The 27,308-nt window shown below is 33.1% G+C and overlaps 2 protein-coding genes across 3 annotated transcripts; one reads left to right on the plus strand and one right to left on the minus strand.

Moving 5' to 3' along the window:
• Nucleotides 1-7,278: 7,278 nt before the first annotated feature.
• LOC116143039 (ubiquinone biosynthesis monooxygenase COQ6, mitochondrial) lies at nucleotides 7,279-14,094 on the plus strand. The gene is made up of 10 exons (XM_031428453.1): nucleotides 7,279-7,368; nucleotides 7,600-7,717; nucleotides 8,565-8,661; nucleotides 9,076-9,219; nucleotides 10,919-10,977; nucleotides 11,528-11,595; nucleotides 11,681-11,732; nucleotides 12,717-12,887; nucleotides 13,035-13,634; nucleotides 13,757-14,094. The coding sequence occupies exons 1-10, from the start codon at nucleotides 7,361-7,363 to the stop codon at nucleotides 13,967-13,969; spliced, it is 1,530 nt and encodes a 509-aa protein (XP_031284313.1). The 5' UTR covers nucleotides 7,279-7,360; the 3' UTR covers nucleotides 13,970-14,094.
• Nucleotides 14,095-15,062: 968 nt separating this feature from the next.
• Nucleotides 15,063-24,333, minus strand: LOC116143045 (uncharacterized protein sll0005). Of its 2 annotated transcripts, none has more exons than XM_031428468.1 (13): nucleotides 23,926-24,333; nucleotides 23,445-23,573; nucleotides 22,642-22,812; nucleotides 21,864-22,007; nucleotides 21,197-21,302; nucleotides 20,863-21,011; nucleotides 20,548-20,673; nucleotides 19,841-19,984; nucleotides 19,241-19,328; nucleotides 17,836-18,209; nucleotides 16,782-17,105; nucleotides 16,157-16,387; nucleotides 15,063-15,301 (listed from the first exon to the last, which is right to left on the minus strand). In XM_031428468.1, the coding sequence occupies exons 1-13, from the start codon at nucleotides 24,181-24,183 to the stop codon at nucleotides 15,167-15,169; spliced, it is 2,379 nt and encodes a 792-aa protein (XP_031284328.1). In that variant the 5' UTR covers nucleotides 24,184-24,333; the 3' UTR covers nucleotides 15,063-15,166. The 2 variants fall into 2 exon arrangements, with proteins under 2 accessions (XP_031284328.1, XP_031284327.1); XM_031428467.1 differs by having other exon boundaries at nucleotides 23,445-23,594; nucleotides 23,926-24,332.
• Between the last annotated feature and the right edge of the window lie 2,975 nt (nucleotides 24,334-27,308).

Here is a 27,308-nt window from a genome sequence, read left to right on the forward strand (position 1 = left end):
GACTAAAAAATACCTTCGAAAAAACTGATAGGAAAATAGAAACCCATAAAGCTTATAGTTTCCAGAATATTATTGACAAATTTGAAAAATAAGAAAAAAGGAAATTAACACTTGAAGATTTAACAAAAGAAATTCAACAAATAAAAATTGAAATCAAAGAATTAAAAGAACAACAAAAACAACATTCGAAATTACTTGTTAAAGATAAAGATAAATCTAAAGAATTTGAAGATGATGAAGATCATAATGAAGATTTTATAAATACGGTAACCTAAATAACTTATAAAAAATGGTATATTAAGATAGAACTCTTAATCAATGATGAATTTATCCTTAAAACAATTGCTCTATTTGATATTAGAGCAGATTTCAATTGTACCCAAGAAGGATTAGTTCCTCCAAACTATTTTGAAAAAACACTAGAATCTGCTAAGTCAGCCAATAGATCAACACTTTTTATCAATTACAAACTATCAGATGTTAAAGTTTGTAATCAAATTATTTGTTTAAAAACCTCCTTTTTATTAGTAAAAAATTTGAGAAGAAATATAATATTAGGGGCACCCTTCAGTAATTTAATACAACTATTTAATGTTGATGAATCAGGAATATCCTCAAAAATAATGGGTGAAGTTCTTATTTTCAAATTTACACACAAACCCATCCAAAAAAACCTTAATATTCTCCAAGAATATTCAACATCCAAGAATGAAATTAATCACATTATTCTAAACAAACAAAAACATATACACTTCCTCCAAGAAGAAGTTAANAAATAAAAATTGAAATCAAAGAATTAAAAGAACAACAAAAACAACATTCGAAATTACTTGTTAAAGATAAAGATAAATCTAAAGAATTTGAAGATGATGAAGATCATAATGAAGATTTTATAAATACGGTAACTCAAATAACTTATAAAAAATAGCATATTAAGATAAAATTCTTAATCAATGATGAATTTATCCTAAAAACACTTGCTCTATTTGATACTAGAGCAGATTTCAATTGTATCCAAGAAGGATTAGTTCCTTCAAAATATTTTGAAAAAACACTAGAATCTACTAAGTCAGCCAATGGATCAACACTTTTTATCAATTACAAACTATCAGATGTTAAAGTCTGTAATCAAAATATTTGTTTAAAAACCTCATTTTTATTAGTAAAAAATTTGAGAAGAAATATAATATTAGGGACACCCTTCTGTAATTTAATACAACCATTTAGTGTTGATAAATAAGGAATATCCACAAAAATAATGAGTGAAGTTCTTGTTTTCAAATTTACACACAAACCCATCCAAAAAAACCTTAATATTCTCCACGAATATTCAACATCCAAGAACGAAATTAATCACATTATTCTAAACAAATAAAAACATATACACTTCCTCCAAGAAGAAGTCAAAACTAAAAGAATCGAATCTCAACATCAACAGAATGATATCCGCTCGAAGATAAATCAAATACAAAAAACTATTAAAACTCAAATATACTCTGACCTATCTAATGCTTTTTGGGAAAGAAAAAAACATATGGTCAGTTTGCCTTATCAGAAAGATTTTGATGAAAAAGAAATACCCGCGAAAGCAAGACCAATACAAATGCATAAGGAACTAGAAGAACATTGTAAAAAGGAAATCAATGATCTTCTACAAATAAATAAATAAATAAATAAATAAATTAGGTAAAGCAAGTCTCCTTGGAATTGCTCGGCCTTCTATGTTCAGAAAAATGCTGAACTTGTACGAGGAGTTCCAAGACTTGCCATAAATTATAAACCTCTTAATACAACCTAAAGATGGATAAGATACCCAATCCCAAACAAAAAAGATTTATTACAAAAACTATCCAATTTAAAAATCTTGTCCAAATTTGACATGAAATCTGGATTTTGGCAAATCCAAATTACACTAGAAGATAGATAGAAAACTGCATTTACTGTACCAATTGGTCAATATGAGTGGAATGTAATGCCCTTTGAGTTAAAAATGCCCCATCGGAATTCCAAAGAATAATGAATGATATATTCAATCCATACTTTCAATTCCTTATTGTCTATATAGATGATGTTCTTATATTTTCATCTAGTATAGATCAACACCTTAAACATTTAAAAACATTAATTCACATTGTCAAAACAAATTGTTTAGTTGTATCAAAAACTAAAATAAACAATTTCCAAACAAGGATCCGATTTTTAGGTCAAATAATCTACAATGGTATAATCATACCTATTCAAAGATCAATTGAATTTGGTCAAAAATTCCCAGATGTCATCACCGACAAAACTCAATTACAAAAATTCTTAAGAAGTATTAATTATATAATGGATTTCTATCCAAAACTTAGTCAAATTTGCAAACCTTTATATGAAAGATTGAAGAAAAATCTAAAACCATGGACAAGTTAGCACACTAATATAATCCGACAGATTAAAGTCCAAATTACCCACTTGTCATGTTTGCATTTAGCAGACTCATTAGCCTTCAAAATAGTAGAAATAGATGCCTCAGATTTTGGATATGGAGGTATTCTCAAACAAGTAAAAGATAACAGAGAACAAGTTGTCCAATATCCTTCCAAATTTTGGAATGAACTTAACAAAAATACTCCACTGTCAAAAAAGAAATTTGATCCATTATCTTATGCATTTCTAAATTTCAAAGTGATTTACTCAATCAAAAATTTTTACTTCGTATTGATTGCCAAATTGCTAAACATGTTTTACAAAAAGATGTTCAAAATATTGCATTAAAACAAATTTTTGCAAGATGGCAAGCAATTTTATGTGTGTTTGATTTTCACATTGAATACATCAAAGGAGAAGCTAATTCCCTACCTAACTTCCTTACCAGGGAATTCCTTCAAGGGAGGTAACCATCATGCCACCCAAAAAGACCAACCCTAAAAGCCCACAAACACTAAATCATGGTATGAACTAGTATGTGAAGAAGAAGCCCAAGAAAAAACCCAACAATCAAAAGGTAAAGGCATAGCCTCAACAAGCTCTTCTCAGAGCCCAACAAATACAGAGCGAATCCAAACTTGAATCAACTCTTTTCAGCAAAGTCCAGAAGCAGCCCTAGCCATGATTGGGCTAACATCAAATTTTCCATAAAATAAATTTTGAAATTTAAAGATCCACAAACTCTTCCAAGAAGTTCCCAAGAATTTTCCCAATGTGAAAAAATTCATTAAGTGAACTACAAAAGGCAACTCAAATTGCTCCTTAAAAAAATAAAGAACTTGTTCCTGCAACTACACCATTAAAAGCCTTTAAACCTAGACAAAAATATATTCAAAAAGGAATTGTTTCAAATCTTTTGGTTTTCGAAGATGGATATGATTTTAAAAACCTTGAACAATTAGTTCAACAAATTTTTCCAAAAGGTTTTCATTTTTTCACTGAAGATTTAAGGAAAACTAAAATTTTTTATGAGTTTATTCTTATTGATTCAAACTCTTGTGAGTTTAAAGACTATGAAGATAAAAACCAACCAGAATTTATCACTCATTCAACCTTTCATATCATGAAGATCTTTAGTCCTTTTGATTGGGGATCCAATCCAAACCAATTCAAAAAAATTTCCCAAAATTTTGATCTGCCTGGATATAATTACTGGGACTATCAAAGGGCCGAGAAAAAATCACCCTTTCTCCAAAATAGTCATCACAGGCACTCCTGGATGATTTATTTAAGAAGAAGCACTTTATTCAGACTTTCCAATTGGTTTGCTCAATGGTGGGATCATTTTGGATTAATTCTTGAAATCCTACCCCCAACTGTCCAAGAAGGATTCAATGAGTTCAAGCTAAAATTCAAAGTTTTCGAAGCAGATTCAAATTTCCCTCCATCACTTCATTTCTCAGTAAAGTTCCACCTTTCGTGGATTTTGCAATGGGAATATGAAATTGTCCAAAATATTAGCAATCTCCCTAATTTGATCCGGAAATTTAAAGTCAAGTGGTGGGATAAATGTGATGCATCCCATGTGTCCAAAGAAAAAATCAAACTTTGTCTCTCAAATATACCACATCCAGCTCAGGCAATTACCCCTGAAATTGCCAAATTTTTACAAAAAAAGATTATGGCATCAGTATCCTTAGCAGGAGCGAAAACAAAATAAGAACTGAAAGACCACCTCAAGACTATTCTCTCTCAACTACAAGATGAAGAAGAAGAAGAAGAAGAATCTAACCAAAGCTCTAGTGCCTCGGTCAATCTTGCCCAGAGCAATGAAGATGACTATTATGGAATCATCTAATTTACTCTGAACAGTTCAAAATCACCTTCTCTCTCACAAGAAGAATGGCCAAAGAACTTCTCAATTGACATCCGAATCAGAGAATCTTTGGCATAAAAAAGAAGAGTGAAAGATTCCCTGCCAAAAGAGACATTTGATGCTCTAATAAAAAAAAGATTCCCTCAATAGTATCCATGTGATGTTACAATAGGCTAAAATTTATATAAATTGTGTATTCTCGGTCATTGTAAACCAAATTTTTTGTAAGCCAATTCTCTAAGTTTCTTTTCCCACACTCTTTTCAATATATATAACCACTCAAAAGCTCTTCAAAAAGAAAGCCTTCATTGTAAGTTCAAATTCTTAAATCTTTCAACTAATCTTTTAATGCTTAATCATATACCATATTTAGTTTTAATTATTCTTTATAATCTACTACTTAAGTTCTTTAATATGCTTTTAAGTTTTCTTATTCATTTATGTTCTTTGTTTCTTTAAATTTTGTTCATCACTTAATCTTGTTCGAATGCGGCATTGCTGTCGTTACCCAATTAAAAATTAACCTCACTTCTTAATATGATTCCAGTGCGGCTCTGTTGCCATTATCTTATTAAGTTTTAAGATTATTAAGTTAATGTTTATTTAAGTTTTATTTTATATCTCTACATATCTCTTCTTTGTGTGTATCGATCTTGTGTTTCGTCTGGTATCAGAGAGAACACAGGATCGATACCACAAGGAACAAATAATAATAATAATAATAATAATAATAATAATGGCTTCGTTTGGTTGGATTTTGGGAATACTACTTTTAGTATTCCCAAAAAAGTTAAACAGTAAAATACCCAAAAACTTACAATATTATTCAACTTTATTCAACATTTTTTAAATCCCCTAAATTTGTTAATTCAATTAAATACCCCTAAATATTTTTAATGTTTTTGTTACGGCGACTCCGGCCACCCTCCGGCGGTGGTGGCCGGCTGTCCGTATTTGAGGGTGGATTGGGGGTGTTTTTGTTAACTTTTAATGTTTTATTATAATGGGTGTTTTGTAAAAAAACAAACATAAGGGGTATTTTATCAATTTGTAAATCCTACATCGTAATACCCGCCCAATTCAACTTTTTTTTTTAACTTTTTTCAAAAAACTTTTCCCAAAAACACAAAATTGTGAACCAAACGGAGCCAATAATAATACACCCACAAACCCTTCTCACTAACTTTCTCTCACAAACGCGATGTGTCAGCTCGTAATTGGTCAGCTCGCAATGGGTTTCGCCTGATCAAATGCGAGCTGACCAATTGCGAACTGTTACGTCAACGTTTGTAAGAAAAAGTTGTGAAAAATGTTTGTCAACCTATCTTTATAATAATAATAATAATAATAATATTTTTATTTTTATTTTTATTATAATATTAAAAAAAAAGGGCAATTTCAATAATATATATAACATAACCACCAATTTATTCAAATCTAACCAAATACATTTTTAATATAACATTCTTAATAATCTTCAAAGTAATCTATCTTCTCATTAATATAACATTCCCAGTAATACAACAGTCCTTGAACCAACTACCTCTAGGTAGCCGAGTGACTCTTGGGTGTATTACTCAAGAGGTCCTGAGTTCGAGTCTCTCCTCGGTTGCTAATAAGGGTAGCCATTTGAGCTCTTACCCGGTCGGTAGTTCCAGGGTCCCGAGGGATTAGTTAAGGTATGCATAAACTGACTTGAACACCCCCGATCATTAAAAAAAAAAAAAAAAAAAAAATCCATAAATCAAAGGNAAGCTTTTTGTAAACCAATTCTCTAAGTTTCTTTTCCCACACTCTTTTCAATATATGTAACCACTCAAAAGCTCTTAAAAAAGAAAGCCTTCATTGTAAGTTCAAATTCTTAAGTCTTTCAACTAATCTTTTAATGCTTAATCATATACCATATTTAGTTTTAATTATTCTTTATAATCTACTACTTAAGTTCTTTAATTTCTTTAATATGCTTTTAAGTTTTCTTATTCATTTATGTTCTTTGTTTTTTTAAATTTTGTTCATCACTTAATCTGGTTCCAATGCAGCATTGCCGCCGTTACTTAGTTAAAAATTAATCTCACTTCTTAATATGATTCCAGTGAGGCTCTGCCGCCGTTATCTTATTAAGTTTTAAGATTATTAAGTTAATGTTTATTTAAGTTTTATTTTGTATCTCTGCATATCTCTTCTTTGTGTGTATCGATCCTGTGTTTCGTCTGGTATCAAAGAGAACACATGATCGATACCAAAGGGAACAAATAATAATAATGCACTCACAAACCCTTCTCACTAACTTTCTCTCACAAACCTGATGTGTTAACTCGTAATTAGTCAGCTCGCAATGGGTCCCGCCTGATCAAATGCGAGTTGACCAATTGTGAACTATCACATAAACGTTTGTAAGAGAAAGTTGTGAAAAATGTTTATCATCCTATCTTTATTCTAATAATAATAATAATAATAATAATAATATTTTTTTTATTATAATATTAAAAAGGAAGGGCAATTTCAATAATATATATAACATACCCACAAATTTATTTAAATCTAACCAAATACATTTTTAATATAACATTCTCAATAATCTTCAAGGTAATCTATCTTCTCATTAATATAACATTCCCAGTAATACAACATTCCTTGAATCAACTACCTCTGGATAGCCGAGTGACTCTTAGGTATATTACTCAAAAGGTCTTGAGTTCGAGTCTCTCCTCGGTTGCTAATAGGGGTAGCCATTGGAGTTCTTACCTGGTCGGTATTTTTAGAGTCTCGAGGGATTAGTTAAAGTATACGTAAACTGAACCGAACACCCTCGATCACTAAAAAAAAAAAAAAAAAAAAATTCCATAAATCAAACGCGCCTCAAATTTTTTCTTTACCTTATCTATGGACCAAATGACCTTTTATTTCTCAACCTTGACTCCCCAAACCCAAACTAAGTGCCTTGCAGATCCTTGCAACCCAATTCTATTGGGCTAAGTCCATCCTGGAGCAACCAAAAGAGCCCAGTCTGTTCACGGAGATTCTTCTTCATTTCAGTCCCCTTCTGTCTCGTTTCACAATGCACGGTCCTTCAGAATGAACAGGTACGCACCTCACCGTTCAACTCTTTCATTCTACTTTTAATTTGCTATTAAACTCTATTTATTTCTTTAAGAAGTCATTTTTATGAATAATCTCATAAATTTCATTTTTCTTTTTTCAAAATTTTACTTCTTACTTACTTTCGGCTACATCTTTATTTTCCATGCTGAAATGATTAAGTTAATTACGAATTTTGTGGTATAATATAATGATTAATTTTGATTCTTTAAAAGGTTCGTTGCAAGAAGACTTTGTGTAAATGTGTATGGCTTGAGGGTTCAGCGGAGGAATTTGTGTAGTGATGAAGCTGCAAAAGTAGCAGCTACTTCTGATTCTGGCCAAAAAAGCAATGTAATTTTTGTTTTTCTTTTTGCCATAATATTTATTGATGATTTCATTTTATCCTAAATGTCTATTTATAAATGATGATTATAATCTGTTTTCAAAGTTTTTGTTTAGTTTGGTATAGTGAGATGGATGGAGCCTTTATCATGGACATGATTTTATTACACAATATTCTGAAATTAGATGAATAAGTGAGTCTGATGCACACATTATTGCTCAGTAGATTAGTGATTGAGGTCTGGATTTTGAGTCCGGATATAGGTCCACACCTATATATATACAACTCTATGTAAAGAATTGCCAAATGGAAAAAGTATTTCTAACTCTTTAATTAGAGAGTTGACATTCATCTTAATGGATGTTTAACAAGTGTTTGTATTTTAGCAATTCGTTGCAAAGAAATTTGTCATTCAAGATTTTAAAAAAAAAAAAAAAAGAATGAGGATATGGACACCTAAATATTCTTGTTTATATAAAATAATACTATGAAAGTGGGAAATGGACGAATATTTCAGTCCTTAAGAGTAAAAAAGGAAATGTGAGAAGCGGATCGCCTTTTTCTAGAACAAACGACAAGTTATAGAAATAAAATGCTCCTAAAGAATGAGGTATTGTTGTTTGTATTAAATGCTGGAGTACTCATGGATCTGGAATGACTGAGATGTGCTTGGCTGCTTGCCTATAGGTAGCTTGTAAGAGTAACTTGTCACTCTGTGCCAGATTTATTTTCCTCTGATGATTTTGAGTTCATGCGAAGATTCTTCTTATTGAAAAATAATTTCATTCAAAGTAATTTTAGTTATGGTTATTCAAGCATAATATTGTACTTTTTTTTTTCCTTTCATTCTGGCAGGGTGAGGTGAAGCAGAGTTTTACAAATAATGATCATCAATATGATGTTGCTATTGTTGGAGGTGGCGTGGTTGGCATGGCCTTGGCTTGTTCTCTAGGTAGGTAATATTTTGTGTGTTATTAGTTGTTTTCTTCTCTTTATTTCCTTTTTTTTTTCTCCCTGATGCATTCAATTTTGGCCTTCTACTCAGAAGGTCGTTGTAATTCTAACTGTTTGCTCCTGGTTTGCTTTATCAATGTTTGGGCTTATTTCTCAGCGTATTAAAACAGGAGCTTCTAAATTACCCAAAAAAAAAAAAAGAGGAGGTTCTAGCAAAAATATGAATATAAGAAGGCAGTATGACAGTAACTTGACCAGAGTTACTGTGATCACTAAACCCCCTCTATATCATCTATGTTACTCTTGATCTCACCAGTATTGCTATCATTATTACCTCAGTAATGTCATTATAGCACATTTTTGTTGATAGAGCATTAAAATTCACATCATTTTATTTTATTGGATGTTGCAGCAACCACACCATTGACAAAAAATTTGAATGTTGCCATCATTGATAGCAATCCTGCTTTGGTGAAAAGAGACTGCATAAAGAAAGAGGACCCTCCTGATCCAAGGGTCAGTACAGTCACACCTGCAACTATATCATTTTTCAAAGGTATTAAGTCTGATATATTTATTTTTCCTCTCTCCTGTGCCATCTTCAAATTTTTAAATTTTCATATTCTCATATCAACAATAGTTACAGAGAGTTCAAGCTTCATATTTGTCTCTGCTTATTTAGGAGAGTTTGGTTAAAAATATTGTACGTCTCTATGTAAGTTTTATCTGAGCAATGAGGTTTGAATGTTCATAAGATTCACTAAAATGACTACATTAAGCTTTACAGTCATTCATCATACATTGATTTGCTGCATTTAAGGATGTTATTCTGCCATTATTTTGATATCAGTAATGGATGTGAATTTACAGAATTATTGATAATAGTAAACACGAAAAAGCAAGATAAATTATTGATAATTTTAGTTTGTCCTAAAGCCAAGTAGATGACATTGAATAATGTTTTTCTGCCAATATTTTTATATCAGTAATGGATATCAAAAAGAATGTTTCAGGACATGATTTATCTCTTTATTCCATCTTATGGCTTGGGGATGTCAAAATAGACATGTATATCTTTTGTTGTCTGATTGCCTCAGGTGACTACTTGACCTTGATTGCATATATGGGAGCCCTTATAGCAAATGGTTCAACTATTATCTTTCATTGAAGAATAGAATGACAGATATGGCTTGCTTTAATTATTTTTGATTATGTAGAGTTGAATGCTTGACATTTTTACTTGATGTTACTGAGAGCCTGAATTATGCTATGAGTATCGTGTGCATATGTAAAAAATATATGAGTGTTCAAGGGAATTATTGATGTTAATAAATTTATAAAAATAAGGTTCTATCTTACAGAATATACTTCTTCACTAATTGTGTTGCTTTCTGTTGTCTGCATACCTTAAAGCCATAAAGAAAAGGATATGAGTGTTGAAGGGAATTATTGATGTTACCAAATTTATATAAACAAGGTTCTATCTTAAAGAATATACTTCTTCTCTAATCTTGTTGCTTTCTGTTGTCTGCATACCTTTAAGCCACAGCACAAGTTGGTTGCTTGGAATATTTGTTAGACAACAAGATAAAATCAGTAGTAGTTGCTGACAAAAATTAGCTATATAAATGCTGTTGTCACCACATTAGCAGATTGTTTAAAATAGAAATATGGTAGATTGCTTTTGATATGACCTTTTATATTTACTACATCTGATTCCAATCAAATGTTGTGTATTTGTGTTAGTGCTCTTACCGTCAGCTTTGTTTCAAATTATGGTTGATTTTTGATCGCATGTTTATCAGTGTCGGTTTGAACTTCCACAAACTCAAGCAAATTAATTGAATTACCCTGAATATTCAAGGTTCATCTTTTTTCTTTATTCATGAGAATGAAGTGCTGTTTTGTTGTGTATGTTCCTTTTAGTTTCTTTGTCTGCGTGAGAGGGTAAATCTTGTAAGTTTCACTCATTGGAGTGTGGTTCACCGTTCTTTATAACCTTCTTATCTAGATCAATCAAATATTTTTGCTTCATATATTAGGTTAAAAAAATCTACTCGAAATTCATTTCCACCTTTTGCCTGATTGATTATAGTGTTTGTTTAACAAGGTGGACCTGCACTTTTATTGTTTCTATGGCCTATTTGTCTATTATTATTGGAAACATCAAAATTGAAATAGCTTTTCTACTTAAAGTGACAAGGAAACAGATGTTTGACATGTTTGGTTTCTCTTCTATTTTGCTTTCTTTCCAGATATTGGTGCTTGGCAATACATTGAACAGCATCGACATGCATATTTTGATAGGATGCAGGTGATGGTTGTTTTGTTTAGTCTTTTTACTCTGCTACTATTGTTTTTTCCTTATATTTTTTTTTTCTTTTGGTTTTTATCTTTCTTTTGATTTTAAATACTATTCAAAATTGCTAAAATGTGCAGAGTCATGGACTTATTGTGCTGTAAAGAAAATGAACAGTCTTTTCCTTACTTATATGTGCATTAAATTTGGTCTATTTATAAATCTGTAACTTGTGTACCATACCTATGAAACATATTAGGGTCAGAGAATATTTAACTGACTGTGAAAGTTATGCATTGTAAGTGAGTCAAGTGACTGCTGCTGATAGATTTGAATTAAAAACAAAGAATGAAAGCCTAGGAGAATGTTAGAGCATCATGTAGTTGGTTCTAGACATGTATATGGTTATAGTTACAAGACTGATTTAAAAGAATGCAATTTATCACCATACCCACTGATTCGATAGTTCTATATGTTTTTTATTTTATTTTATTCTCAAATATGCAATATGTAATACAGTGCTCTGGGATGTATATTTTCATCAGTTTTTCATGACATTCTGTAGGTTTGGGATTATACTGGCTTAGGGTACACAAGATACAATGCAAGAGATGTAAACAAAGAAGTTCTAGGGTAAGCACAAACTGATTGAAGAGTCATATCATTCATCTAACCCTTTGTTACTGATTGCAGTGGTTATATTGGATTGGTGATTCAGGTGCGTGGTGGAGAATAAGGTGCTTCATAGCTCATTGTTGTCATGTTTACAGGTATTGCTTTAGCAAACCACTTACTTTGGGAACAGATCATGTAGCTTTTGCAATTATCAAAATGCAACTAATAAGTCCATAAACTTCATAAGTGAAGTGTTCAGTACAAGCCTTACGGCTGGGCCTGGCTCAAGATCTTGAACTTATAATATGATTCCTTTCTTTATTGAAAAGTGTCTTAAATTTCAGAATTTTTGTCTTGTCCAAGTATGTTTGTTGAGAAATTATCGTTTTATTTTTTGTAATTCATGGACTGCTGGTTCACTTTTTTTTTAATAAATTTTTTTGAGTCTTATAAAATACAAAAGTTCAACGGACTAAGTTTCCCTGTACAGCATCAGCATCATTACTTAAGAAAGTCTTGGAATATTTGGGACATTATATGAAGTTCTTATCAGCGCTCTTTCCTGCCTCTAAGACATCGTAAAACCAAATCTTTTCATTGTTACATGTTTAGTTGTATGCCAACAAGGAGTCATATAGTTTTACAATTATGCTTTCAGATTTATTTTTTCAAACCTGTGTGGAGAATAGCATCAAAACACTATCCCAAAAAGTCAAAGATTCAAATCCGCTTTAGGCCACCTATGTGGGATATTATGTCCCACAAGTTTCCTAGCTACCAATCTTGTGGAGTCCAGAAATAGCCTCTAGCTTAGAATTCGATGAACACATAAAAAAGCCAGCTTTTTCTGGGAACTACAAAAAAAAAAAAAAAAAAAAAAAAGGAGAGAGAAATAGCATCATAAAAACATTAGCCTTGTGAATGCATTGGTTTCAGTATGATATATGCCATTTCTGTGATGCATAATTAATAGATAGATTCTTTCTAGCAAGATTAGATTTTAGCCAGACTGATATTTTCTCATTGAAACTCGATAAGGAACGCAAAATGCTTGCTAATTTGATGCATAGTTATCATAATTATATTCCATTTTGTAATTTTTGGAACTAACTCAATCTCTTTGATATCAAACTTAACAGAATTCTGACTTCCGGAAAACCATTTACCCTTCAAAGTTAACTTCAATGACTTTGCAACCAAGCTCTTCCTCCACGGGTGTGGACAACACATCAGCAACAGCATTGTTCACTAAACGGCATTTAGCAAAGTTGGAACTTAGTGATGGCAACAACCTCTATGCGAAGTTGGTGGTAATTGTACTTGGATGCTGATGAAATTGCGTTCATTCTTAAAATAATGATCAGATTCTCTAATTCACTATCATAGTTAAGATATTCCAGATAGCATTTTTCACCTGTGAGATTAGCTCATGAAAGGCTACATGCCACACATTGTAGGTTGGAGCTGATGGGGGCAAGTCACGAGTTAGAGAATTAACTGGATTCAACACTACTGGATGGAATTACTCACAAAATGCTGTCATCTGTACAGTAGAACATACTAAAGAAAACCATTGTGCATGGCAACGGTTTCTACCTGCTGGTCCAATTGCACTTCTACCAATGGGTGATAAATTTAGCAATATTGTCTGGACCATGAACCCAGAAAATTCGAAAGACTGTAAATCAATGAACGAGGATGAGTTTGTGCAAACATTAAATCATGCTCTTGATTATGGCTACGGTCCTCATCCTAAGTCAAGCTCATGGGGTGCTACAGGTATGTTTTCTTGGCTCGGAAGAGATGTAACTATATCCGCTAATGAATCCTTTGAAGTGCCACCAAAAGTGGTCAAGTTAGCATCCGAAAGAATGGTGTTTCCACTGTCTTTAAAGCATGCCAATGAGTACGCATCAAAGCATGTGGTTCTAATTGGCGATGCAGCGCATACTGTTCATCCCTTGGCTGGTCAAGGAGTTAATTTGGGTTTTGGAGATTCACTTGCTCTTTCTAGAATCGTCGCTGAGGGTATTGCCGTAGGCACAGACATCGGGGAGGTATGTCATCTCATCTAATGGTTATTTTATTTTATTTTATTTTTTTCTTATAAAGGTTGTAAGTATCAACTCTTTAAGAAAATCCAATAGATTTATTTGTTGAATTGGTGAAATGTATGCAGGTATCACTACTGAAAAAATATGAAGCTGAAAGGAAACCAGCAAATGTAATGATGATGGCTGTTCTGGATGGATTTCAGAAGGCATACTCTGTTGACCTTGGGCCTCTTAATATTCTGCGAGCTGCTGCATTTCATGGGGCTCAGTATATTCCATTTCTTAAAAGGAATATTATTTCATACGCCTCTGGAGAACAGAGACTTCCCCTGCCTTGACGCGTTTCCTAAAGTACCTTGTTATCTGAACAATAATTTTGACACCAAAAAAAATAAAATAAAGAACGTTTAAATGACTTGATGTTGTGCATAATACCAATAAATAAGACCTCTTTTTAGTGGATGTGATTTATGGCCGGTGTTTAATGTTAAAGTTGTTTAGACAAATTTCATTTGGTACAGTTTTGTCTTGAGAAAGATAAGCTGTCAGATCTAAGACAATGATAATCAATGGCACACCCCGAAAAGCTTTAAAAAAAATTGTTCCAAGATGCTGGGAGCTGTCTTCTGCACAAGACAACATACGATTAATCTTATGAGATTGAGAATTGTCCTTTGTCAATGTTGAGGTATTCCCAATTATTGATTTATCTAATATTCTTTTAACTTGATCACCACCTTATGAGGTTTAGTATTTTCCTCACTGTTCAGATCTTCCCATTCACCGACAGGAACAGAGCCACAAAGAAAATTTTCCTAGATTTTGTGTTGACATTAACAAACTAAATCCTGGCTTGGTCACTGTTTACCTATTTATTTAATTTAAGATTTTTCTCTAATAATTAATATGATTCGATTTATGGATTTCGTTTTTGCATTCTTTTAATATATTATTAACTTTATAAATAGAGATTTCTTTGCCCCCTCCCCTAATGTGTTACAATTTTTCCCTCACTTTTTTAATAAATTTTCCAGATATCATGATTTCTCTCTTTTTTTCAAACAATAACTAAATAAAAAAAAATAATGTTTCTTCATTTAAAAAAAAAAAAAAAGAAGTTGAGATTGATCATAATCTCCTGTCCTAAAAGGCAACAGCATCTCTTGCTCATTTCTGCATAAACAGCAAATGCTCCATCCTTGGTACATGAACTTACGTAGGCTTTTTAATAGAAATATGAACCAAGAGAGAAGCTGTAGAAAGAGAATATTAAAGGGATCATTTGCATCACTTTCATTAAATTTTTTGTTTTTTTTTTTTTTATCAAAGAGAACATCCAGCCTCATTTTACATTTACATTCAATGATAAAGTTTACAGTATCTTAATCCAGATAGATTTGGGTTGATATCTGGTGTCTCATTGAGTAGTATGTAATAAGACATGTTAGATTAATGATGTGGTGCTCATACAAGGATTCTGTATAAACAATTGGAGTGTACCCACTTGAAGCAGTTAGGCTGTAGTATAAACTTGCTTACAAAAACGAATCTCGAACTATGCGTGCTAACACCCGGGAAGACAGTCGACTGATGATTTCAGGGAGGATTGTGGCTGAGATGCTTGGCAACACTGGAAGCAGCTCTTGGATAACCCTAGCGACATCTATACCCTGTTGAAGCCCACAAACAAGAGAAAGAAAATATAAGAAATCATGTTCCATCTTTCAGAAAGGGAAACTATGAGCTAACTTTACATCGGCAAGTCATTAAATGTACAAACTGATCCAACAGCTATTTTTGAGTTACAGAAAATCTTAGAAGTAACATGTATATAGAATACAAAAAGGGGCAAATTTTTATAAACACAAACAACTTCAATTACACAGAAGCAACCCCCAAATTACCGAGACGAAATCAGGCAGCTATGAACCAAAATTTATACCAGACACCCTACTTGTAGCTTCCCCTCAGAACCATTTTCAAGGGAAATTAAGAATAATATATGAAAAAATATTATAGAAAGAGGGCGAGACCCAACAAAGAGGAAATTATTTTCTCAAACTCACAGAAAAGCTTTTCAGAAAATATTCATTGCATGTTTCCCTCACAGCCCATAGAGCCATGTATGGAGCTAACTAAATATGTCGATTCATAAGTTCAGGCTCACTTGAGAATTCTGCCAACTTAGAGCAGATCCACGAAATGGTTCAGCAAAAGTTTCTAGTTAAAGAACTTTACAGTTGCTAATTTATGTAATGTATACACATAATGAAAACTTCCTTCTTAATTTGACCACAATTGTTATGGACAAAAAAGAAAAAAAAAAAAAACTACCTGAAAACATTTTCACAAAGAGTGTAGCTTGCATTGTCATGCATGACTCTTAACACCAAACCCAATTCAAGAAAGGAAAATCATACATGCACACTGAGCTGAAAACAGCAATAACAACATTGTTTGAAAGACTAAAGGCTCCTACTTCACAGAGGAGCCCAGTAATAGTCTAAGTGCAAAATTTTGGTTACCTGATTTGAAGTCCTTGATATTGAGCTTCCTGCAGTTAAGAACTGAACAATTTTTTGGACATTATTCAATATAATTTTGTCCTCCTCGGTTATTGTGGGTAAAAGCGCCGCTGGCTTAAATGGTCCAAAAGCAGGAACCATGCTAAAAACTGGGGTGGCATTTCCAATTCCCAGGACAGCCATTATTTGTACTAGCTGTTCTCTTGTAACTGCATCAATGCCTTTTACAATCTGCTTTGCATGCCAAAAGCAACAATTAGATACCCAAAAATAATCAGGCTTAGAGAATACCAATGTGAATACAAATGTTACTCAAATTGTGAACCTGATGTAGGAGAAGAAAGAAGAAGTAGAAAAGACAAGAAAGAAGAGATAGAAAAGGAAAAGAAAGACACAGGAAAGAGAAGGAGAAAAAGAGATTAAGAAAGGAAAATTTAGAGGGAGAGAATCAAGAGTTTATTCTATAATCATTTAATCAAGCAAAATAACAATAATGAAAGAGGCCTTTATTTACAGGCTTAAAAACTAAATCCTAATCAAAATAGAATAGAAAGATGCTGAAGTAAATGTCATACATTCAATGACAAAACAGTCTCCTCATCCTGTAAGTTGGATCTAGAATTACCTCATCCAGAAGAAATTCTCGGAAAAAATTCCCTTTGCCAGACAGCAGAAAAGCTAAAGCTGCCCTTGTTTGAACTGGCTGTGTTTGTTGAGATGCACTTGATGAAAATGCGGGAACAAAGTAACTTGTTTGACTTTGCAAAAGGCCAAGTTCAGCCATATCCCCATTTAAACCCTCTCCACCTCCACTTTTGGCTGCAGTGATGAAATTCTCGAATGCTTGCATGACATCAATGAATCTTTCAGCATCAAAAACACCTGACTTCCCATATATAGTGTAACGTAAGGCATTACGCAGCCGAGGGGATTCATCAGTGAGGAGCCTCTAACAGTAGAAGGAAATTAAAAAAAAAAAAAAAAAAACAAAACAAACCTCAGTTTATACCATGTGTAGAGGTCATAAAGAGAAAGCATCATTATAAATTAAGATAATCTGAACAGCAAAATAGTGAATACACTGAATAGCCAACCAGAACTGTTGTAATAGAATATTACCTAACAACGAAAACTGGTCTACAAATGTGTTAAACCATTCATTAGTTTTCACAAACTCATGCAGCCCATTATCCAATCTTAATGGCATATAAAAATTACACTTTTAGACTAATCAGCCACTAAGTTCCTAAATTTCTCAGAACACTGACAACCTGGTCTAAGGCCTCCAAAAGAGAAAATTTGAAATGAACCCTAAAATAAATTATATTTATCATAGAAATTGCAACAAATTTTTCAATAAAAATGATATCAGTTGATTTATCTTAAAGTTGCAATGATTCAATGATTTAGAGCTCCGTAAACAGTATCTCAGATTCAATTCTTTCTAAAAATGTCAGAAGTAAATTTTCTGTTCAATTCTCAATTGGGGTTTTGTTCATATTAACTTGTACACCATTTCAACAACTGTCTTGCATTAAACCATTAAAATTGAGGTACAAGAAATCATTGCCCTATCAAAATGCAGAAGGGCTATTTAATGAACCATATGCATGTCTTATGTTTATTAAGATTTAAAAAATGCCTACAAATCTTCATACAGAACCACTAAATATTCGTACCTGGGCAATATATGGATATGCTTCATCTACAATGGCAAATTCAGGATTCCCCACCAAAGCAATACCTTCCAGTACTCCTATTGCCCTAATTATGAGAGCAAAATAAGGTGGTATCCTAAAGGGATAATCAAATGTTATTTGTGCCAAATCCGATGCCAGCTCCTGAAAATTAATATTTTTGGCTCCTCCACCTTCAAGTGCCTGATCAAAAACCTTAGCCAGGACGGGCAAGATGGGTTCCAAATTAACTCCCTCCGGGATGAAATCAAGTTTGACAAAATCTTTGACTATAGCTCCATAATCCCGATGAATAAGGTGGGCAATTGCTTCAATCATTCCATACTTCTGATCATCAGTCAGTTTTGTGACTAGACCTGTAATACCAAAAGTGTACTTCAGAATCTAGTTCAATGGTTCTTAATGACAGGTAAAGAAAATGAAATTGTTCGATTTTTCATAGCCTTAGATGCAAACCAATGCAGTATCATGGGGCCAATGGAGAGCTTTGGCTTGTAGGGGAAATGCAAATACATAGACTAGCATATTTCAAGGTAATTGCTCTAAAAAGATACCTAAAATAAAATCATTCATTAAGGAAACCTACTCACAGTTGCTCATTGGAAAGCAACATCCATAATAAATAATGATCCTCAAACACACTAATTTTTTTCTTATTGTTGCATCAAGTTGATCATGCGACAACGTCAGTATTCCGAGAGGACATGCTTCTCTTATTGGTCAGATACACACCAAATTCTGAATTCAAAGCATTCATGAAACCAGACTAAATTCCAGGTGTTTTTGGACAAGAAAAAAAAGATAATGAGAGAGAACAAGATATGGAAAAAGGAAACAGCAGAAATTAGAAAAACAGAGAGAGAAAAGAAACAAAGAAAAGAGAAAATGCAGAAAGAGAAAGGATAAAGGACAGAAATAACAAAGATTGGGTTCCCTTATTCAAAATCAACCACAGCTCTGACATTAAAAATTAAAAAAAATAAAAAAATTGTACACCCAGGCCTAATGTTTTTGTGTTAGAAAATTTCTTTCTATATGATCTCAATACAAAGCATTTTATTCATAGAAATGAGCCGAACCAGTCAAAAAATAGAATAAATAATCTCTATCTGTTCATAGCTGCAACACTAGTACAATTACTAGATGCTTTGCTGCTTATAAAATATAGGAAACAGGAATCAAAGAACCAAAAAAAAAAAAAAAAAAAAAGCAAGAAGATGAAGAAGAAGAAGAAGAAGAAGAAGAAAACCGTCTAGTTTAAATGGGAGAAAGGTGACAGGCGTCTTCCTAATGTTTAATATATGTAATCTAATAGATTCAGAATGGACAAACAGATACAGATAAGTGGATGATCTTCACCCAATACAATTATGGAGTAGATTGTTACCAAAGTCAAGTATGGCTAGCTTCCCATCTGGAGTACGGATCAAATTTCCAGGATGCGGATCAGCATGGAAAAATCCAGTATCAAGTAACTGTAATTTAAACAGAAAAATTAAAGAATGTCATCAGGTGTTTGTCCATGGTAGAGTAAAAAATTACATAAAACATAAGGAAGCTCAGTGTAGCCTAGCATCCAGGTACTGGATAGAATAAGTTAGTTGCACTTAGAAGCACTAAATATAATATGTTAACCACATAATAAGCTTGTAACTCTAAGTCATCCATATGATACAGTGATTACTGCAATACTTTGATGAGTTATACTACTCACCTCCTCTGTGTGTTTTCTGAAGTGATTATTTCCAGATTGAACAACCATTTAACAGTCACAATTCAGAACAAAAGTAAGCATAAGCATCACCATGTGTGTAAGGGAGAAATAAGGAAAAAAATGAGTGAAAACTACAAGGAAGTCATGCTCAGCATGAAGCATGAGTAACATAAAAGAAATAATTTTTTTTTTCTAGTACATAGGCAGAACAGGATATATTTCCAATGTACCACCAAAGTAGTAAGTTAGCACAAAGTGTAGATAAGGAGGTACCTGCTTAAGGTAGCATATGACACCAACATTAACCAGTTCTCCAACATCACTTTCTTTACTTTGTGACAACTTTTCTCCTTCCACCCAGCTAGTGGTAAGAACTTTTCTTGCAGTATACTTTTCATAGGTCTTAGGTACAACCACCTGGAATAGAGAGATTAAGGGAGGATAACAGGACATCTCTCACAGACACAATATCAATTAAGATCAACAAAGATCCATTCAATATATCTTTGATTTCACAATTAATCTATGCTAACACAACAACATCATACACAAATTGCATCATCCACTATCGTCAAACAACAAATGATTATTTAAATCCAATTGAAAAGGCTGGGGAAGTATAACAAAGTAGTAAAAAAGCATCCGCTATCATCAAACAACAAATGATAATTTAATTCCAATGTTGAAAAGGCTGGGGAACTATAATAATGTAGTACAATATCAAAGATGCCAAAAGAGTAAGGGCCTGGTAAGTAACACATTTGTAGTTGCACATGTTTTTGACAGTTAGTTTGGTGGTAACTTTACTATGAATAGAATCTTCCAGAATTTTATTTTATTTTTATAGGAAACAGAATCTTCCAGAATCTAACTGCACGATTAATTTATATCAACAAGGACTAAAACAAGACTGGGAGTGAAAAACAACATAAGCCTCCCAGACATGATAAAGCAACCATCTTAAAAGTCACCAAACTCACCTGGGGAAGATCTTTCCTCATCATTTCTGCAAATTTTGTTCCATTTTCACCCTCATTGATATAATCTAGCTCCTCAAAAAAACGAGCAGCCCATTCATCAACCAGTCCAACCACATCAAAGGAGATCTGAAAAGAAGAAAAAGGGGGAAAGGAGGAGAGGAAATAAAAGGTACATATCATTAGTGACACTATAAAATAAGAGTGCCCCTTCCAAAAGAAACGAATACCCCTTGTAAAAATTATTGTGGCTATTAGTATACTTTTTCATTTTCTTTTTATAAATAAGAACAATTAGTCTATTATCTATAAAAACACCTGAGGAAACTTCCGTAGAACCAAACCCAGGTTTCGTATGATGAACAAATCAACTGTCACCGTCTCAAGGACAAAAGGCCTCTGCACTTTGACAGCCACCAAATCCCCATTTTCCTTTAGCCGGCCCTTATATACCTGTCCTAGAGACGCTGCCATCATATCCAGAAAAGAGTGAATAAATTTTGGACCACTGAAATACTGAAACTAGTAAACAAAGCCAATTTTATTATTTTTTCTTCACAGAAATCAAAATCTAATCATATGAGTTTATTTATTTTTTCTTAAAAGAAATCAAAATCTAATAATATATGCACATGACCACAATCTAGCCTACCAGCAGCAATAGGGGAAGAAGAAAGTTCAGAATAGATTTCATGCCAAGGCTGACCAAGCTCCTCCTCAATAAGAGCCATTGCTACATCATCTGGAAATGAAGGAACCTTCATGTACAATCAAACAGATATATCAGCCATCAGTGACCTAAACTAAATATAGTGCCAAGATGAAGGCGAAATTCACATGCAATAGTAATGATAAACACTTCTATACTTTTTTTTTTCTTTTCAAGAATTGTCTGTAACGCTTTTTGTTAAGATGTTATTATGTTTATAGATCTCAACAAGTGCTCAGAGATCAAGATAGTGCAGAATGATTTAACAACCCATGAATCATAATGGGGTAAGATCCTCAAAAGACTTTGATGGTGCAGAAAGACATTCTTTGCATAAATATCAAGGCACTACAAATTAACTATTAAAGTTAACATTAAGTCTAGAAGAATTTTCCCAGAAAAAAAAAAAAAAAAAAAAGAGATAGAGACGTTTATTGTTGTTAAAATCATTGCAGTGGTGTTTGCAATATTTCCTATTTTCCCTCCTCTAGCCCCATACGCAAATGTAAGAGCAAGAGTAAAAATTTATTGATAAAACATTCCATGCATCCATCTTAAGCTGCACTGAAAATGAAAAAGGAAGAAAAAGAAGAAATGTCAAGTACTCTACCTTGTCACACAGCTTTTGCAGCTCAGACATCGCAACAGGTGACAATATATCTGGTCGAATACTAAGTGCTTGCCCAAGTTTTATATATGCTGGACCCAACGAAGTAACAATATCCCTTAATTCAATAGCTCTAGCAACTTCATTCTGATTGAAAGATAAATAAAGAAATGAATCAGCCAGAAAATAAATAGGTTCACTTTAACACTTGAACATCAACCAGAAACATTTTTAAACTAATATATGCATGTTTCTAGGAAAGCCTAACTCAAAATTTGCAACAGTTACATACTCCATACATGGAGAACTGTGCATGCAGGAGCTTTAGAGCATATATTATGCTGCTTCCACAGACAGTTATAGCAATTTCAAACCATAAAAGCTGGCTTCCACAGCAATATTATATATAATTCCTTCAAGCAAGATTTCTGAATTTCGAAGAAGAGAACAAATGAAATGCTTCGCAACCTCAAAATAATATTCATGCGGTTCTGTAGATGACAACACCCTAGAAAAATGTATGAGAGTAAGTAGAAATTCTAAGAGTGGATTTTCTAATGAAGTTAGAGGGGAAAGAATTTAAAAATAGTAATTTTGAGAGAGAGAAAGAGAGAACTAATAAAAAATTTAAATTACTTGTCTCAAATGTTAATATGGCAGTAACATTTATTTGATTAAAGAAGAACAAAAAGTTTCCTGAACAGTTCAATGATCATTGATCACATGCAAATGGCTATAGCAAACAATTCAATGATCATTGATCACAGGGCATCAAGGTCACCTCTTTGACTTTCTTGTTCACAATATCCATGGCAATACGTGAGAGAAAACCCCCAGCTACAGATAATAACTGGACAACTCGTGTTGCAACAGCACGTGGTCGTTTCCCCCAATAAGCAGAGATGCTAGCAGGATCATACACCAATGGCAAAAACTCACTGCTTTCATTTACCTACAGAAGCAAATAACAGCACATAATATCAACAGTTTAGTGTTGAAACAGCATAACAACTAAAAAGGTAAACAGGAAAGGCTTCAAAACAAGAAAAGGCATATGAAATCCTTAAAAAAAAAAAATGGCTGACCATCCTGAACAGGCATATGAAATCCTGAAACAGCTTAACAAGTAAAAGGGTAAATCAGTTATGGCTAATGCAACTGATAGCACTCCTATATGGTTATATTTGCACCAAGACTCTACTATTATTAATAAACTCTTCTTCTCTAGTTGTTTCCAAAGTATTAATATTACACTAGTGAACATATTTCACCCAGATTTCAGAGAATCAGATGAATGCTGTAATTCGTAGATATAAACTCACTTCGTAACCCCCTGCTAAAGCGAATTTTAAATTTTTCAATATGTCCACACTATTATCCTGAAAGTAACATCCTAATTATAAAGAAAGCTTCATCTTCGAGCACTTCAAGATGCTAAACATTTTTCCACCACGTTTTCATCATTTCCACTCAAGTATGAAACCACGGAGATGGAATGTCCAACACTATAACCAAAAAGAACCTCATTACTTACTCATCTCAACCCATTAAATGTGCTGATTTCCAGTAACTAAATTATATTACCTCAACAAGGCGAAGCTGAATATTGTCATCAGCAAACTGAGAATCACTCAGATTTTGACCCCGAAGTCCTTTCATTAGTATTGCCAACTCTTCATTTTCTTCCATTTGTGCCCTCACTCTCTTGATTTCCTGCGAAACCTCCCCCATCCTCTACCATTAAAAAAAAAAAAAAAAAAAAGGAAAAGAAAAGAAAAGTCCAAAATTAATAACGATAATAAAAAAATCAATACAATAATTTAACCATGTAATTCAAGTTAATATTTTCATTTTACAAAAAACCAAGCAAAGAGTTGAATTAATTCAACACACGATTAACAAGTTCTCCAAAACTCAACAGTACAAACAAATCAAGAAAAATTAAAATAGTTCAACACACGATTAACAAGTTCTCCAAAACTCAACAGTACAAACAAATCAAGAAAAATTAAAATAGTTCAGTAACAAAATTCTAAATTCTAAAACAATGACTAGCTCAATTTACCATGGAAGCTCCGTTGACAGTTTTTCCATTAACCGTTTTTAACGGAGGCGATCTTGAATTTCCATTGACAGTTCTGGACGTTGGCGGCTGCGAGGACTTCGCCGGTCCGTTTTGTGTAGGTTTCGGTTCAGTCGCGACGGCCAGAACAGGTCTCGTCCGCCTCCGAACCGGAATTCTGTTACTAAAGGATCGGTTACCGCGCGCCGAAAATCGGCCGGTCTCGACTCCGCAGTAGACGAGCTGAGGTGCCGCGTCCATTGGCGGAACCGCAGGCTTTGGAACCGGAGGAGATGGATTGAAGAGAGGGTAGGTGTGCGTGTGAGTTTGTAAATGAGAATTAGTGGAGTGAAGTAATAGTGGGAGTAATAGATTGAATTTGAGTTGAATATTTTTGTTGTTTTGTGAAGAGAACTTGCTGTTGGTTTGAGAGTGGAAGAAACAAAGTATCCGGCCGTTGTGGGAACACGTGGCAAATGGAGGGGCGGTTGAATTGGTAAATTATTTTGTTTTCTTCTAGTGGCTGATTCCCGCCACTACTTCATCATATGCTTTAGACGTCGTTCATGAGAAATGGTGGGAGCCGGGGTACAAGAATTGCCTACCCTGATTAATTTACGGAAGTTTAAGCGGTCATGAATTAAATGGGTCCTATTACATGTATGGATAAAATAAAGGGTGAGAATATTGTAATATAAAATTTTTTATTCAAATCCATGTTTTTTTTATTCAATGTAAAAGTTAGAATTAGTTATTTTTAATATCAATTAAGTAATTTTTAATCCATTGATATTATTATAGATCAAAGATCATGAATAAACCATAATTTAGAAAATAAACGTTTTTTGTGACAAAAATCGTTTAGGATAAAGATTAGGTCACAATTAAATCTTACAAATTTTCGCTCATAATTGCGATGCGGTAGTTCACAAATAGATATATAGAACCCATAGTGAACAAACATAACGTATTTACGAACAGACTAATTATGAATTGTCACATTAAAGAGAAAGTTTGTTAGATATGGTTGTGCGTATAATATTACCCAAATCTATATTTAAAATCTATATTAAAAGATAAGTAATAAACAAAATCTTGATTATATTAATGCATTATATATTTGTGTGTGTGTGTTATAAAATCATTACAAAATTCACTAATATTATTTCGTAACTATGAGAGAAATTGAACGAGATTCTAAAGTCTGTTCATGTCTTATTTATAGACTATGGAGAGTTACTATTGAACAGATATATTTCAATAATCACTTGGAAGTTAATTAACGATTAAGTTGTCTTGTCTTAAGACTAAGGGCATATTTGTTTATTTATCTTTAAGACTTAATGTAACTAATTTTAATAGATTAAGATATTTTAAATTTTTTTTTTTTTTATATATCTGATTATTAGATAAAGTAAAAAGCTAATATATTTGGCTTTCATCTTAATATTAAAATATCTTAATCAATAATAATTTTCTTTTTGTTAATAATACCCTTTTTAATTTTGCATAATTCCAGTTTCGACAAGCCTTTATAAGTTATGTATTTTGTTTTAATTTTCATAAATTTGACAATATAAAATTTTTTAAAACTTATAAAATTTATATATAAATACATTTAATTAAAAAATAATAATAATAATAATAACGTCAACTAAGATGTAAAAGATTTATCAACTTCGTCACACGCCTTTCACATCCTATGATTTAGATTACTTGTACCCATGCATTATTTAATCATATTAGCATAAATATATTTTGTCAGAAAAAGTTAACTTTTGTAACTACTTATGACAGCTCTCATCAATGTTTCGTAAACAGTTACAAAATTTATTGCAAAATGTTAAAAAAAAAAAAAAAAAAAATCATTCCAAACACTTTCTAGGACGATATTTCTTTGACAAACTCATGAGTCCTTGACCAACTTAAGTTAGTCATAAGTTGCCGTAGGGCTGTTCAACAGGGCAAGCCGACTCAATTCGGCTCGAGTACAGCTCGTTAACGGCTCGTCTCATCTGAAATCTAGCTAGCTTGGCTTGATTCATGAGAGAGCACAAGTCGAGTTCGAGCCTGCCTCGACTTGGCTCGTTAGGCTTGCGAGTCGAGTCAGAATTGAATTATTAGGGGCGTTTTAGGAGTTTTATTAAGTATAAGGGATTAAACTAAAAATTTTAAAATAAAAAGTTTGCAAAAATGACAAAGAACACTCCGGTGTTAAAATCCCTAAAAACGCGACTAAAATCAAACTAAACCAAACCATTTTAGGCAATCGGCATCAGATTTGATGGAGAGTGCAGGAGAACAAGGAGAAAAAAGAAGGAAAGAAATCAGAGATGGTGGAGACTAGAGAGTGTCGGGGAAATAAGGAGAACGAATGAATGAAAGAAAGAGAAAATAAGAAAAAATGAGAGAGAAGGAAAGAAAGAGAAAATAGGAGAAACTGACGTCACTAGAGAGAGAAATAAGAGAAAGCAAAGAGTAATAACTAATAAGTAACAAAAGAGAAGAGGAAGAGAATAACTTCATAGTTGTGGAGACTAGAGAGAGCAAGGGAAACAGGGAGAAAAGAAAAAAAAAAAGAGAGAAACGTGAACCATTGCCATTGGAGTCTGAAGCAATGTTTTAATACCCGATCCGAGGTAAAAACCGGCCAAGGGACCGTGTCTCGGGTTGGGTGGTTGAACCAGTTTAACCGGTGAGTTAGACCGGTGCTGACGTCAACATGACTTTGAAAATTATAAATCCTAAAATAAAACAATCAGTCTTCTCTGAAACTATGGCTGCTTCTTCCTCCTTCTCATAATCCAACTCCCTCACAATAAAACAAACAGCAGCCTACTGCATTCTAATCGCAAAAACCAGCAGCCTCCTCCCAAAATCGACCCAAATCGCAAAAACCCAACAACCTACTCCATTCAAATCGAAAAAACCCATTTAAATAAAAGAAACCTAGCAATATCCTCCATTTAAATTGCAAAATCAATCTAAATAGCAAAAACCAACAGCCTCTTCCCAAAAACCCAGCAACCTTCTCCATTCAAATCTCAAAATCGACCCAAATCCCAAAATCAATCTAAATCCCAAAACCCAAGAGCATCCATTTACTCCATTCAAATAAAAGAAACCGAGCAATCTCCTCCATTTAAATTGCAAAATCAATCTAAATAGCAAAAACCCACAGCCTCCTCCCAAAAACCCAGCAACCTTCTCCATTCAAATCCCAAAATCGACCGAAATCGCAAAACCCAGCAACCTACTCCATTCAAATCGAAAAAACCCAGCAATCTCCTCTATTCAAATAAAAAAAACCCAGCAATCTCCTCCATTCAAGTCGAAAAAAACCCAGCCATCTCCTCCATTCAAATCGCAAAATCGATCCAAATAGC

The sequence above is a fragment of the Pistacia vera genome, unplaced genomic scaffold, assembly GCF_008641045.1.
Source record: "Pistacia vera cultivar Batoury unplaced genomic scaffold, PisVer_v2 Contig425, whole genome shotgun sequence".
Taxonomy (NCBI): Eukaryota; Viridiplantae; Streptophyta; class Magnoliopsida; order Sapindales; family Anacardiaceae; genus Pistacia; species Pistacia vera.

What these genes read in the sequence shown, in the direction of transcription:
- LOC116143039 (XM_031428453.1), top strand. An exon ending in ATTCTGGCCAAAAAAGCAAT is followed by an intron (nt 7,718 to 8,564) that starts GTAATTTTTGTT and finishes TCATTCTGGCAG; the next exon opens with GGTGAGGTGAAGCAGAGTTT. An exon ending in AACTATATCATTTTTCAAAG is followed by an intron (nt 9,220 to 10,918) that starts GTATTAAGTCTG and finishes CTTTCTTTCCAG; the next exon opens with ATATTGGTGCTTGGCAATAC.
- LOC116143045 (XM_031428467.1), bottom strand. Translation starts at nt 24,183, where the DNA reads ATGGACGCGGCACCTCAGCTCGTCTACTGCGGAGTCGAGACCGGCCGA. An exon ending in TTCTTCCCCTATTGCTGCTG is followed by an intron (nt 21,012 to 21,196) that starts GTAGGCTAGATT and finishes ATATGATGGCAG; the next exon opens with CGTCTCTAGGACAGGTATAT. An exon ending in TATCAAGGACTTCAAATCAG is followed by an intron (nt 15,302 to 16,156) that starts GTAACCAAAATT and finishes GGGCTTCAACAG; the next exon opens with GGTATAGATGTCGCTAGGGT.